This window comes from Salvelinus alpinus, chromosome 25 (genome assembly GCF_045679555.1).
Source record: "Salvelinus alpinus chromosome 25, SLU_Salpinus.1, whole genome shotgun sequence".
NCBI lineage: Eukaryota > Metazoa > Chordata > Actinopteri > Salmoniformes > Salmonidae > Salvelinus > Salvelinus alpinus.
In genome coordinates this window covers 29,072,213-29,085,386 of record NC_092110.1, presented here as the reverse complement: position 1 = coordinate 29,085,386, position 13,174 = coordinate 29,072,213, and the positions used below count along the sequence as shown (strand labels likewise).

The 13,174-nt window shown below is 43.6% G+C and overlaps 1 protein-coding gene across 1 annotated transcript in view; it reads left to right on the top strand.

The window, feature by feature from the left end:
• ush2a (Usher syndrome 2A (autosomal recessive, mild)) overlaps nucleotides 1-13,174 on the top strand; it is a 462,322-nt gene that overhangs the window by 49,128 nt on the left and 400,020 nt on the right. Inside the window, exons 5-7 of the mRNA XM_071365050.1 lie at nucleotides 4,585-4,648; nucleotides 4,983-5,084; nucleotides 5,307-5,499. Coding sequence (XP_071221151.1) covers nucleotides 4,585-4,648; nucleotides 4,983-5,084; nucleotides 5,307-5,499 — 359 coding nt within the window. The remainder of the gene's footprint in view (nucleotides 1-4,584; nucleotides 4,649-4,982; nucleotides 5,085-5,306; nucleotides 5,500-13,174) is intronic.

Genomic DNA, 13,174 nt, shown 5'->3' with positions numbered 1-13,174 from the left:
GAGAATGAAATCTTTAGTGCACTGGTCACCGACTGATCGACTGGTCGATCTTCAAGGCATTCCTAGTCGATCATCAAACATTTCTGTAGAAAAGCCAATGATAAAGGCTTACATTCCTTTTTACGGGTTGTGCTGTTGGCGGTAGGTGCACTTGATTCAGAAACCCTGCGCACCAGGCAGGCAAAGTGTTCCATTTTGAACCATTTAATTTGTCTGAAAAGACAAACTCCGCCTACCCAGCAGACCGGTAGCTCTGTGGCTAAATCGAGTGCTCCTACTGCGCTGGCCAATCGGATAGCTCAAATCACACTACAGCTTCCAGGACCCTGGCCACAGCAAAGTTTGATAGGAGCCTACATGAGATTTCATCATTTAAAAAACCATGACCAGAGCCAGTCTGTCAAAGAATACAGCAAAGAGCTGCTGTTTCTATGAGGGAGTTCATGTTTAAGTTTTTATACAGCAAAGAGCTGCTGTTTCTATGAGGGAGTTCATGTTTAAGTTTTTATACAGCAAAGAGCTGCTGTTTCTATGAGTGAGTTCATGTTTAAGTTTTTATACAGCAAAGAGCTGCTGTTTCTATGAGTGACCTTATGTTTAAGCACTGTCAACACTGTTTTTATTCAACACTATTACAAAACATAAAACATGCTTCTCCCTACTTCCACTTGCACTTCAGTTGCAATGAATGAGTAGGCAAGTGTATGGATAGCCCTTCGTTTTTATTATTATTAGCAGCTCGTCGTGTCTATTTTAATATCTCTGGTCATAGGAACAACATGAATTTGTGCATGAGACAGATGCGGTGCGACCGAGTTTGGCCATCAGGTGGAAAACGGTGTCCCCTCTCTCTGGTCAGTCTCACTGGAGGAAAGGAAGGAGAGAGCAGGGACCGTGAGAGGCTGACCCTCTGCTGCTCTCTCCCTCCCTCCGTTGTGACTAAATTATGTGTTCAAAACAACTGTGAACTCGGAAATCTCAGACTTCCGACCTCAGTGCTTTCAAGGCCACTGTGATCTACAAAAAAAATGAGATCTGACTGGCAAAAATCCCTTTGAACGGTCATCCAACTCGGAAACTTTGGCATCTTTCTAGAGCTCTGACTTTTCGGCCTGGAGATGACTGACGTCATGATTTGACCTCGTTTTTTTCCCAGAGTTCCCAGTTGTGTTGAAAGCACCATGACAGATGCAGGCACCATCAGTCCAGTAAAATAAAAAAGCTAATGATTTGCTAATTATTTAAATGTATGCTCAGCTGCTCCTCTCAAGTGCTACACCAACTAGATCTCGGCTTTTTGACTACGTGATCTGGACTCAGAAAAGGTTGGGGACCACTGCTCTAGTGTAAAGTAATGATCAATGGTTTCAGCTACACAGTCATACTGCTCGTCTGCTATTGATCAGTGATTTACACTCAGATAGCATTTGATCAGCCCATGATTGGATCATAGTAGTGGTCAGCAGTATTGTTCACCCACACTGATCTGTGCCGTAGATGCTGACCAGGGAATTTAATCAGTAGAATGTTTATCACACTGGGTTGACCCCAATTAGTCGACTGGTCGATTGTTTGGTCGATAGGCTGTTGGTCGACCAAGATGTTTTTTAGTCGAGCAGCAGCAAATATACACTATACCGTTGTCCATTGAAATAACATCAAATTGATCAGAAATACAGTATAGACATGGTTAATGTTGTAAATTACTATTGTAGCTGGAAACTGCTGATTTTTTATGGAATATCTACATAGGCGTACAGAGGCCCATTATCAGCAACCATCACTCCTGTGTTCCAATGGCACATTGTGTTAGCTAATCCAAGTTTATCATTTTAAAAGGCTAATTGATCATTAGAAAACCCTTTTGCAATTATGTTAGCACAGCTGAAAACTGTTGTTCTGATTAAAGAAGCAAAAAAACTGGCCTTCTTTAGACTAGTTGAGTATCTGGAGCATCAGCATTTGTGGGATCGATTATAGGCTCAAAATGGCCAGAAACAAAGTCCTTTCCTCTGAAACTTGTCAGTCTATTCGTGTTCTGAGAAATGAAGGCTATTCCATGTGAGAAATTGCCAAGAAACTGAAGATCTCGTACAATGCTGTGTACTACTCCCTTCACAGAACAGCGCAAACTGGCTCTAACCAGAATAGAAAGAGGAGTGAGAGGCCCCGTTGCACAAATGAGCAAGAGGACAAGTACATTAGAGTGTCTAGTTTGAGAAACAGATGCCTCACAAGTCCTCAACTGGCAGCTTCATTAAATAGTACCCGCAAAACACCAGTCTCAACGTCAACAGTGAAGAGGCGACTCCAGGATGCTGGCCTTCTTGGTAAAGTTCCTCTGTCCAGTGTTTGTGTTCTTTTGCCCATATTAATCTTTTATGTTTATTGGCCAGTCTGAGATATGGCTTTTCTTTGCAACTCTCCCTAGAAGGCCAGCATCCCGGAGTCGCCTCTTCACTGTTGACGTTGAGACTGGTTGAGACTGGTGTTTTGGTGTTTTGTTCTGTGAAGGGAGTAGTACACAGCGTTGTACAATTAGCCTTTTAAAATGATAAACTTGGATTAGCTAACACAATGTGCCATTGGAACACAGGAGTGATGGTTGCTAATACTGGGCCTCTGTACGCCTATGTAGATATTCCATAAAAAATCTGCCGTTTCCAGCTAGTCATCTACATCATTAACAATGTCTACGTTGTATTTCTGATCAATTTGATGTTATTTTAATGGACAAAAAAATGTTTTTTCTTTCAAAAATAAGGACATTTCTAAGTGACCCCAAAACAATTCACACAATGAAGTTAGAAAACAATGAATGTGCACAAATTGGTGGAAGAGAGCGCATTCTGGAGAGATGTGCATCTTAGCCACAAGCGGTACCGGAGTGCCAAGTCTAGGACAAAAAGGCTTCTCAACAGTTTTTACCCCCAAGCCATAAGACCCGGACTATTTGCATTGTTCCCCCCCCCACCCCTCTTTTTACGCTGCTGCTACTCTCTGTTTATCATATATGCATAGTCACTTTAACTATACATTCATGTACATACTACCTCAATTGGGCCGACCAACCAGTGCTCCTGCACATTGGCTAACCGGGCTATCTGCATTGTGTTCCGCCACCCACCACCCCCTCTTTTACACTACTGCTACTTTCTGTTCATCATATATGCATAGTCACTTTAACCATATCTACATGTACATGTAGCCTCGCTACTTTTATAGCCTCGCTACTGGATATAGCCTGTCTTTTTACTGTTGTTCTATTTCTTTACTTACCTATTGTTCACCTAACACCTTTTTTGCACTATAGAGCCTGTAAGTAAGCATTTCACTGTAAGGTCTACACCTGTTGTATTCGGCTCATGTGACAAATAAACTTTGATTTGATTTGGAATTGACTTAAATTATGTCAATTAGCCTATCAGAAGCTTCTAAAGCCATGACATCATTTTCTGGAATTTTCCAAGCTGTTTAAAGGCACAGTCAAATTAGTGTATGTAAACTTCTGACCCACTGGAATTGTGATACAGTGAATTATTAGTGAAATAATCTGTCTGTAAACAAAAATTACTTGTGTCATGCACAAAGTAGATGTCCTAACCAACTTGCGAAAACAATAGTTTGTTAACAAGAAATTTGTGGAGTGGTTGAAAAACTAGTTTTAATGACTCCAACCTAAGTGTATGTAAACTTCTGACTTCAACTGTATTTATCAACGAATTGGCGATGGCACTAGAACAGCTTGCAGCACCCTGCCTCACCTTGCTAGAATCTGAAGTGAAATGTCTACTGTTTGCTGATGATCTGGTGCTTCTGTCCGCAACCAAGGAGGGCCTACAGCAGCACCTAGATCTTCTGCACAGATTCCGTCAGACCTGGGCCCTGACAGTAAATCTCAGTAAAACAAAAATACTGTTGTTCCAAAAAATGTCCAGTTGCCAGGACCACAAATACAAATTCCATCTAGACACCATTTCCCTAGAGCACACAAAAAAACGATACATACCTTGGCCTAAACATCAGCACCACAGGTAACTTCCACAAAGCTGTGAACGATCTGAGAGACAAGGCAAGAAGGGACTTCTGTGCCATCATTAACTGTGTGTCTCTATGGTTCCTCTGACTGTTAACTGTGTGTCTCTATGGTTCCTCTGACTGTTAACTGTGTGTCTCTATGGTTCCTCTGACTGTTAACTGTGTGTCTCTATGGTTCCTCTGACTGTTAACTGTGTGTCTCTATGGTTCCTCTGACTGTTAACTGTGTGTCTCTATGGTTCCTCTGACTGTTAACTGTGTGTCTCTATGGTTCCTCTGACTGTTAACTGTGTGTCTCTATGGTTCCTCTGACTGTTAAGTCTAAGAGGCCTGCCAGGTTAGACGTAGAGAGCCCTACTATAGCTTACAGCCCAGTCAACTGTAACATTTATAACACTGCTAGATCAACTAAACAGTCCTCAGCTCGGTGTGGTTGTGTCTTTAACAGAGAATAAAGAGAAAGATAAGCTAATGCACTGGTCATTATGGAACCAGCTGACTGTTTTCAATACACACCGTTGACATCCCTCTCTTCTTTCTCACCAGGGTCAGATCAATTCATTGGCAGGATGCAGGACTTCAGATTTTATCCCAACACACTGACTAACAGGTGAGAGGGATGGAAGGAGGGAGGGAAAGAGGGAGAAAAGTAGGGATGTTTCATATGATTCCCTTTGATTTTAATGTCATGTGTATAATATGGCTCAGTTGGTAGAGCATGGCGCCTGCACCACAAGGTTCGTGGGTTTGATTCCTGGGGCCACCCACATGTAAAATGTATGCATGCGTGACTGTTAGTCGCTTTAGATAAAAGTGTCTGCTTAATGGCTTATATATTAATACAGCAGTTCATAACATTTTATTTTGCTAAATTATCTTTTGAGACTGATCCTGACACCATAGTGCATCTGGCTCACAACCTGATCCATTGTCTCCCACTCCAGAGAGATCGTGAAGGTGTATTCAGGCTTCCTGCCCCCCCTCCACGCTCAGTCAGAGTGCCGTTGCCCCCCCAGTCACCCCAGAGTACACCCCCTAGTGGAGAGGTACTGTATATTGATGGAGTGATGGATTGATTGATTGATATACAGATGTATTAACTATATAAGCTTCCATTTAACCAAGTAAGTGAACACAAAACCAATTCTCACTTGCAGCACAACATATATACAAAATACAGCTACAACAACAGCCGCATCACAACTAAATCCACATCACGTCACAGTATCCCTCAAACAGCAACAGCAACATAGCCCATCCCTGTCTAGGTACTGTATTCCCAACGCGGTGGAGGACACCACTAATAACCGTGTGTTGAGGCTCAACATGGACGCTCACCCTGTCAGCTATATCAATGACCAGGACATGGGTACAGCCTGGGTGTCCAACATACTAACTGGACCTGAGGACATGGACCAAGGGCTGACCATCACCATAGACCTAGTCAACGGGCAGTACCAGGTAATGTCTGTCTGTCTGTCCATCTGTCTGTGTGTATGAAAATATGTTTTGTTTCTGTGTCTGTTTGGTAAGAATGGATTTAGCCTGTGGTTGAAGTACGCACAAATATCTAATAATCAAGATTAAACTGAGTCAGATTGCCAAATATCTACATTCTAATCGAGATTAAACGGAGTCAGATTACCAAATATCTACATACGAATTAAGATTCAACTGAGTCAGATTACAAAAGTTGTACATAGTTGTTACAGCTAGAACTGTCAGTATGAGAGCTATTAGAGCTGTATTAGAGCTGTGTTGGAGTGTTAGGTAGAACTGTGTTGGAGTGTTGGGTAGAGCTGTGTTTGAGTGTTAGGTAGAGCTGTGTTTGAGTGTTGGGTAGAGCTGTGTTTGAGTGTTGGGTAGAGCTGTGTTTGAGTGTTAGGTAGAGCTGTGTTTGAGTGTTAGGTAGAGCTGTGTTTGAGTATTGGGTAGAGCTGTGTTTGAGTATTGGGTAGAGCTGTGTTTGAGTGTTAGGTAGAGCTGTGTTTGAGTGTTGGGTAGAGCTGTGTTGGAGTGTTGGGTAGAGCTGTGTTTGAGTGTTGGGTAGAGCTGTGTTTGAGTGTTAGGTAGAGCTGTGTTTGAGTGTTGGGTAGAGCTGTGTTTGAGTGTTAGGTAGAGCTGTGTTTGAGTGTTGGGTAGAGCTGTGTTGGAGTGTTAGGTAGAGCTGTGTTTGAGTGTTAGGTAGAGCTGTGTTTGAGTGTTAGGTGGAGCTGTGTTTGAGTGTTAGGTGGAGCTGTGTTTGAGTGTTAGGTAGAGCTGTGTTTGAGTGTTAGGTAGAGCTGTGTTTGAGTGTTAGGTGGAGCTGTGTTTGAGTGTTAGGTAGAGCTGTGTTTGAGTGTTAGGTAGAGCTGTGTTTGAGTGTTAGGTGGAGCTGTGTTTGAGTGTTAGGTGGAGCTGTGTTGGAGTGTTAGGTAGAGCTGTGTTGGAGTGTTAGGTAGAGCTGTGTTTGAGTGTTAGGTAGAGCTGTGTTTGTGTGTTACATAGATCTGTGAGGTTAGGACAGTACAGAAGGCTGTCTGTCTCCCTGCACCTGTGGTGTGTGTGTTTGTGAGGTGATCTTCAGACAGAGGAAAGCTGAGACAGAGGCTCCATCTCCCTCTGTGTCAAACACAACAAAACTCTTTACAGAGAGAGAAAGGGACAAGGAGGGGAGTGTGTGTGTGTGTGTGTGTGTGTGTGTGTGTGTGTGTGTGTGTGTGTGTGTGTGTGTGTGTGTGTGTGTGTGTGTGTGTGTGTGTGTGTGTGTGTGTGTGTGTGTGTGTGTGTGTGTGTGTGTGTGTGTGTGTGTGTGTGTGTGGGTGTGTGTGTGTGTGTGTGTTGGATTTGTGGCTGTTCTGACACGGCTTCTAGCTCAAGTCCCAAGATAAAACACTGCACTTTCCTCTCTGAAGAGTGTGTGTGCGCTTGCATCTGTGTGTGTGCATGTGTGTGCACGTGCGTGAGTAAGCATGCATCTGTGTGTGCGCTGGCGTCTGTGTGTGTGAGAATAAAGCATTGCAGCAGTGCAGCTCAGTAGACTCCATGATGTGTGTGTCAGTGTCCCAGTCCAGACTGTTGCTGTGGGGATAGTAGTCATCCCAGGGCTGTTTATTCTCTCCCTGTGTGACTGACTGGCACACACACTGACAGCCATGCACCGTACACACACACACAGACACACAAATTTGTCTGGGTAGCCATTGGATTAGCAGTTCAGGAGTTTTATGGCTTGGGGGTAGAAGCTGTTTAGAAGCCTCTTGGACCTAGACTTGGCACTCCGGTACCGCTTGCCGTGCGGTAGCAGAGAGTCTATGACTAGGGTGAATGAGTCTTTGATGATTTTTAGGGCCTTCCTCTGACACCGCCTGGTATAGAGGTCCTGAATGGCAGGAAGCTTGGCCCCAGTGATGTACTGGGCCGTACACACCACCCTCTGTAGTGCCTTGCTGTGGAGGCAAAGCAGTTGCCATACCAGGCAGTGATGCAACACGTCAGGATGCTCTCGATGGTGCAGCTGTAAAATCTTTTGAGGATCTGAGGACCCATGCCAAATCTTTTCAGTCTCCTGAGGGGGAATAGTTTTTTTTCGTACCATAGGTTTTGTCGTACCATCTTCACGACTGTCTTGGTGTGCTTGGACCATGTTAGTTTGTTGTTGATGTGGAAGCCAAGGAAGTTGAAGCTCTCAACCTGCTCCACTACAGCCCCGTCGATGAGAATGGGGGCGTGCTCGGTCCTCTTTTTCCTGTAGTCCACAACCATCTCCTTTGTCTTGATCACATTAAGGGAGAGGTTGTTGTCATGGCACCACATGGTCAGGTCTCTGACCTCATGCCTATAGGCTGTCTCATCGTTGTCGGTGATCAGGCCTACCACTGTTGTCATCGCAAACTTGATGATGGTGTTGGAGTCGTGCCTGGCCATGCAGTCATGAGTGAACAGGGAGTACAGGAGGGGACTGAGCACGCACCCCTGAGGGGCCCCCGTTGTGAGGATCAGTGTGGCGGATGTGTTGTTACCTACCCTCACCACCTGTGGGCGGCCCATCAGGCTGTCTAGGATACAGTTGCAGAGGGAGCTGTTTAGTGCCAGGGTCCTTAGCTTAGTGATGAGCTTTAAGGGAGCTATGGTGTTGAACGCTGAGCTGTAGTCAATGAATAGCATTCTCACATAGGTGTTCCTTTTGTCCAGGTGGGAAAGGGCAGTATGGAGTACAATAGAGATTGCGTCACCTGTGGATCTGTTGGTGCTGTATGCAAATTGGAATGGGTATAGGGTTTCTGGGATGATGGTGTTGATGTGAGCCATGACCAGCCTTTCAAAGCATTTCATGGCTACATACGTGAGTGCTACGGGTTGGTAGTCATTTAGGCAGGTTACCTTAGTGTTCTTGGGCACAGGGACTATGGTGGTCTGCTTGAAACATGTTGGTATTACAGACTCAGACAGGGAGAGGTTGAAAATGTCAGTGGAGACACTTGCCAGTTGGTCAGCGCATGCTCAGATTACACGTCCTGGTAATCCGTCTGGACCTGCAGCCTTGTGTATTGTTGACCTGTTTAAAGGTCTTGCTCAAATCGGCTGAGAAGAGTGTAATCACACAGTCATCCGGAACAGCTGATGCTCTCATGCATGCCTCAGTGTTGCTTGCCTCGAAGCGAGCATAGAAGTTATTTAGCTCGTCTGGTAGGCTCGTGTCACTGGGCAGCTCGCAGCTGTGCTTCCCTTTGTAGTCTGTAACAGTTTGCAAACCCTGCCAATAGTTTGCAAGCTTTGCCTGTTTGGTGGTTCGTCGGAGGGCATAGCGAGATTTCTTATAAGCTTCCGGGTTAGAGTCCCGCTCCTTGGAAGCGGCAGCTCTACCCTTTAGCTCAGTGCGAATGTTGCCTGTAATCCATGGCTTCTGGTTGGGGTATTAAATTCATTCTAAAAGTCACAGGCAGCCAGTGCAGAGACGTTAAACCAGTGTAATGTGTGCTCTCCGTCTGGTCTTGGTCAGTACCTGTGCTGCAGCATTCTGGCTTCCTGCATTCTGGCTTTCTTGGTTAGATCAGACAGGAGAGTATTACAGTAGTCAACATTGCATTTGACATTTTAGTCATTTAGCAGACACTCTTATCCAGAGTGACTAGGGTTAAGTGACCTGCTCAAGGGCACATCAGCAGACTTTTCACCTAGTCAGCTTTGAAACAAGAACCTTTCGGTTACTGGGCCAATGCTCTTAACCACTAGGTTACCTGCTTGTAATAAAAGCATGGAGGAGTCTCTCTATCAGCCTGAGAGAGAAATGGCCCCACCTTGGCAAGGTGGTGAAAAGCTATTTTGGTCACATTCCTAATGTGTGATAAAAAAAATTGTTCAGAATCTAAAAAAACACCTAGATTTTTTACCTGGAGTTTTATCTTTATTGCCTGGGAATTAAAATGTGTGGCTATATTCTTTCTCTGTGCTTTGGCTCCAACAATAAGTACCTCGGCCTTGTCTTGATTTAGCTGGAGGAAGTTGTGAGGTGTCCATGTGAGGTGTCCAAGTATTTAAATCACTAGTATAGTCTAATCATTTATCCGTGGATCTAAAATCCTCTGGCGACACAGAAATGTAAAGGTGTTTATCGTCTGCGTAGCAGTGCAAATCAATGCTATTCTTTCTGATAATGCTGCCAATGGGTAACATATATAAACTGAACAGTACCGGACCCAAAATCAAACCTTGTTGAATGCCACATGTGATATGTATAGTCTTTGAGTTATGTTCACCAAGGGTGACACAAAACTCTTGACCGGTTTAATAAGTCCGAAACCAATTTATAACTGGACCGGAGAGGCCAACCCACCTCTCCAGTCTGTCCAGAAGGACATCATGGTCAACAGTGTTGAATGCAGTACTTAAATCCAAGAGTACAAGGACAGAGAACTGTTTGGCATCTGTGTTGGCTCTAAGATCATTTAAGGCTGTCTCTGTTCTTGGCACGAAAACCAGTTTGGAATTTTTCCAAAATACAGTTGACACTTAAAAAATCATTACGTTTGAAAACCAATTTCTCCAGAAATTTGCTTAAGAATGGAAGGTTGGAAATTGGTCAAAAATTGCTAAGAGCTGAAGAATCTAGATGACTTTTCTTCAGAAGGGGTTTCACCATAGCAGTTTTTAGTGCAGTGGGGAGAATTCCTGTGAACAGGGAGTGATTAACAATAGCTTGCATTTCTTCAGATATGCAAATAAAAACTGTTTTGAAGAATGTGGTAGGTATAGGATCGAGAAGGCAGGTAGAAGGCTTAAGTCGTGATATCACTTTCCTGAGCATGTCTGTGTCAACCAGGGAACATAAATCCATAGGGCCTTTGCGTGGTAGGCTAGGGCACATACAGTGGGGCAAAAAAGTATTTAGTCAGCCACCAATTGTGCAAGTTCTCCCACTTAAAAAGATGAGAGAGGCCTGTAATTTTCATCATAGGTACACTTCAACTATGACAGACAAAATGAGAAAAGAAAATCCAGAAAATCACATTGTAGGATTTTTAATGAATTTATTTGCAAATTATGGTGGAAAATAAGTATTTGGTCACCTACAAACAAGCAAGATTTCTGGCTCTCACAGACCTGTAACTTCTTCTTTAAGAGTCTCCTCTGTCCTCCACTTGTTACCTGTATTAATGGCACCTGTTTGAACTTGTTATCAGTATAAAAGACACCTGTCCACAACCTCAAACAGTCACACTCCAAACTCCACTATGGCCAAGACCAAAGAGCTGTCAAAGGACACCAGAAACAAAATTGTAGACCTGCACCAGGCTGGGAAGAATCTGCAATAGGTAAGCAGCTTGGTTTGAAGAAATCAACTGTGGGAGCAATTATTAGGAAATGGAAGACATACAAGACCACTGATAATCTCCCTCGATCTGGGGCTCCACGCAAGATCTCACCCCGTGGGGTCAAAATGATCACAAGAACGGTGAGCAAAAATCCCAGAACCACACGGGGACCTAGTGAATGACCTGAAGAGAGCTGGGACCAAAGTAACAAAGCCTACCATCAGTAACACACTACGCCGCCAGGGACTCAAATCCTGCAGTGCCAGACGTGTCCCCCTGCTTAAGCCAGTACATGTCCAGGCCCGTCTGAAGTTTGCTAGAGAGCATTTGGATGATCCAGAAGAAGATTGGGAGAATGTCATATGGTCAGATGAAAACAAAATATAACTTTTTGGTAAAAACTCAACTCGTCGTTTTTGGAGGACAAAGAATGCTGAGTTGCATCCAAAGAACACCATACCTACTGTGAAGCATGGGGGTGGAAACATCATGCTTTGGGGCTGTTTTTCTGCAAAGGGACCAGGACGACTGATCCGTGTAAAGGAAAGAATGAATGGGGCCATGTATCGTGAGATTTTGAGTGAAAACCTCCTTCCATCAGCAAGGGCATTGAAGATGAAACGTGGCTGGGTCTTTCAGCATGACAATGATCCCAAACACACCGCCCGGGCAACGAAGGAGTGGCTTCGTAAGAAGCATTTCAAGGTCCTGGAGTGGCCTAGCCAGTCTCCAGATCTCAACCCCATAGAAAATCTTTGGAGGGAGTTGAAAGTCCGTGTTGCCCAGCAACAGCCCCAAAACATCACTGCTCTAGAGGAGATCTGCATGGAGGAATGGGCCAAAATACCAGCAACAGTGTGTGAAAACCTTGTGAAGACTTACAGAAAACGTTTGACCTCTGTCATTGCCAACAAAGGGTATATAACAAAGTATTGAGATAAACTTTTGTTATTGACCAAATACTTATTTTCCACCATAATTTGCAAATAAATTAATAAAAAATCCTACAATGTGATTTTATGGATTTTGTTTTCTCATTTTGTCTGTCATAGTTGAAGTGTACCTATGATGAAAATTACAGGCCTCTCTCATCTTTTTAAGTGGGAGAACTTGCACAATTGGTGGCTGACTAAATATTTTTTTGCCCCACTGTATCATCAAACATCTCATCAGGTCTTGCTTGACTGATACCCAGCCTAATGTTGGTCTAATCTTATCTCTGAAATATGCCGCAAAGTCATCACATTTATATGTGGAGGAAAGTTCACATAGGTTTGCAGGGGTAGGATTTATCAGGTCGAGAAGAGCACTCTGGAATTTCTGTTCTGATTAATAGTGATCAAGATAGAAAAATGAGCCCGTCTGGCATTTCTAATTGCCTTGTTATATATGCCAAGTTGCTCTCTCAGAATATCATAATGGACCTGCAACTTTGACTTTCTCCGCTTCTGCTCTGCCTTTCTGCAATTTATCTTTAATTGATTAGTTTCCTAACTCATCCACGGGGTTCTCTGTTTGGATGTGGCCTATTTCAACTTTACTGGAGCTATGGCATCAATGGTTGCCCTTAATTTGCTATTAAAGTTATCAACTACATCATCACAAGAGGAAGACAGAATAGGTGGTGGAGTATTGTTCCGACACTCAATACAATCTGTAGCAACTTCAGAGGTAAGATAGCGTTTCTTAATAATGCTTTCAGTTCTACCCTGAGCTATGGGCAACAAGGTAGTAAAAAATACAGAGTGGAGATCAGATAAAGCAACAATAGAGGATATGTCTATAGAAAGCCCCTTGGTAATAACCAGGTCCAGAGTATGGCCATGGTTATGGGTGGGCCCAGTAACATGTTGAATGAGGTCCATAGAGCTCCAAATATTTAATTCAATTTTCTTATTATTATTATTTGTGCACCGGGGCCTCTCACTTCTCTTTCTATTCTGGTTAGAGCCAGTTTGCGCTGTTCTGTGAAGGGAGTAGTACACAGCGTTGTACGAGATCTACAGTTTCTTGGCAATTTCTCGCATGGAATAGCCTTCATTTCTCAGAACAAGAATAGACTGACGAGTTTCAGAAGAAAGTTTGTTGTTTCTGGCCATTTTGAGCCTGTAATCAATCCCACAAATGCTGATGCTCCAGATACTCAACTAGTCAAAAGAAGGCCAGTTTTATTGCTTCTTTAATCAGGACAACAGTTGTCAGCTGTGCTAACATAATTGCAAAAGGGTTTTCTAATGATCAATTAGCCTTTTAAAATGATAAACTTGGATTAGCTAAGACATCGTGCCATTGGAACACAGGAGTGATGGTTGCTGATAATGGCCCTCTTAACACTTATGTAG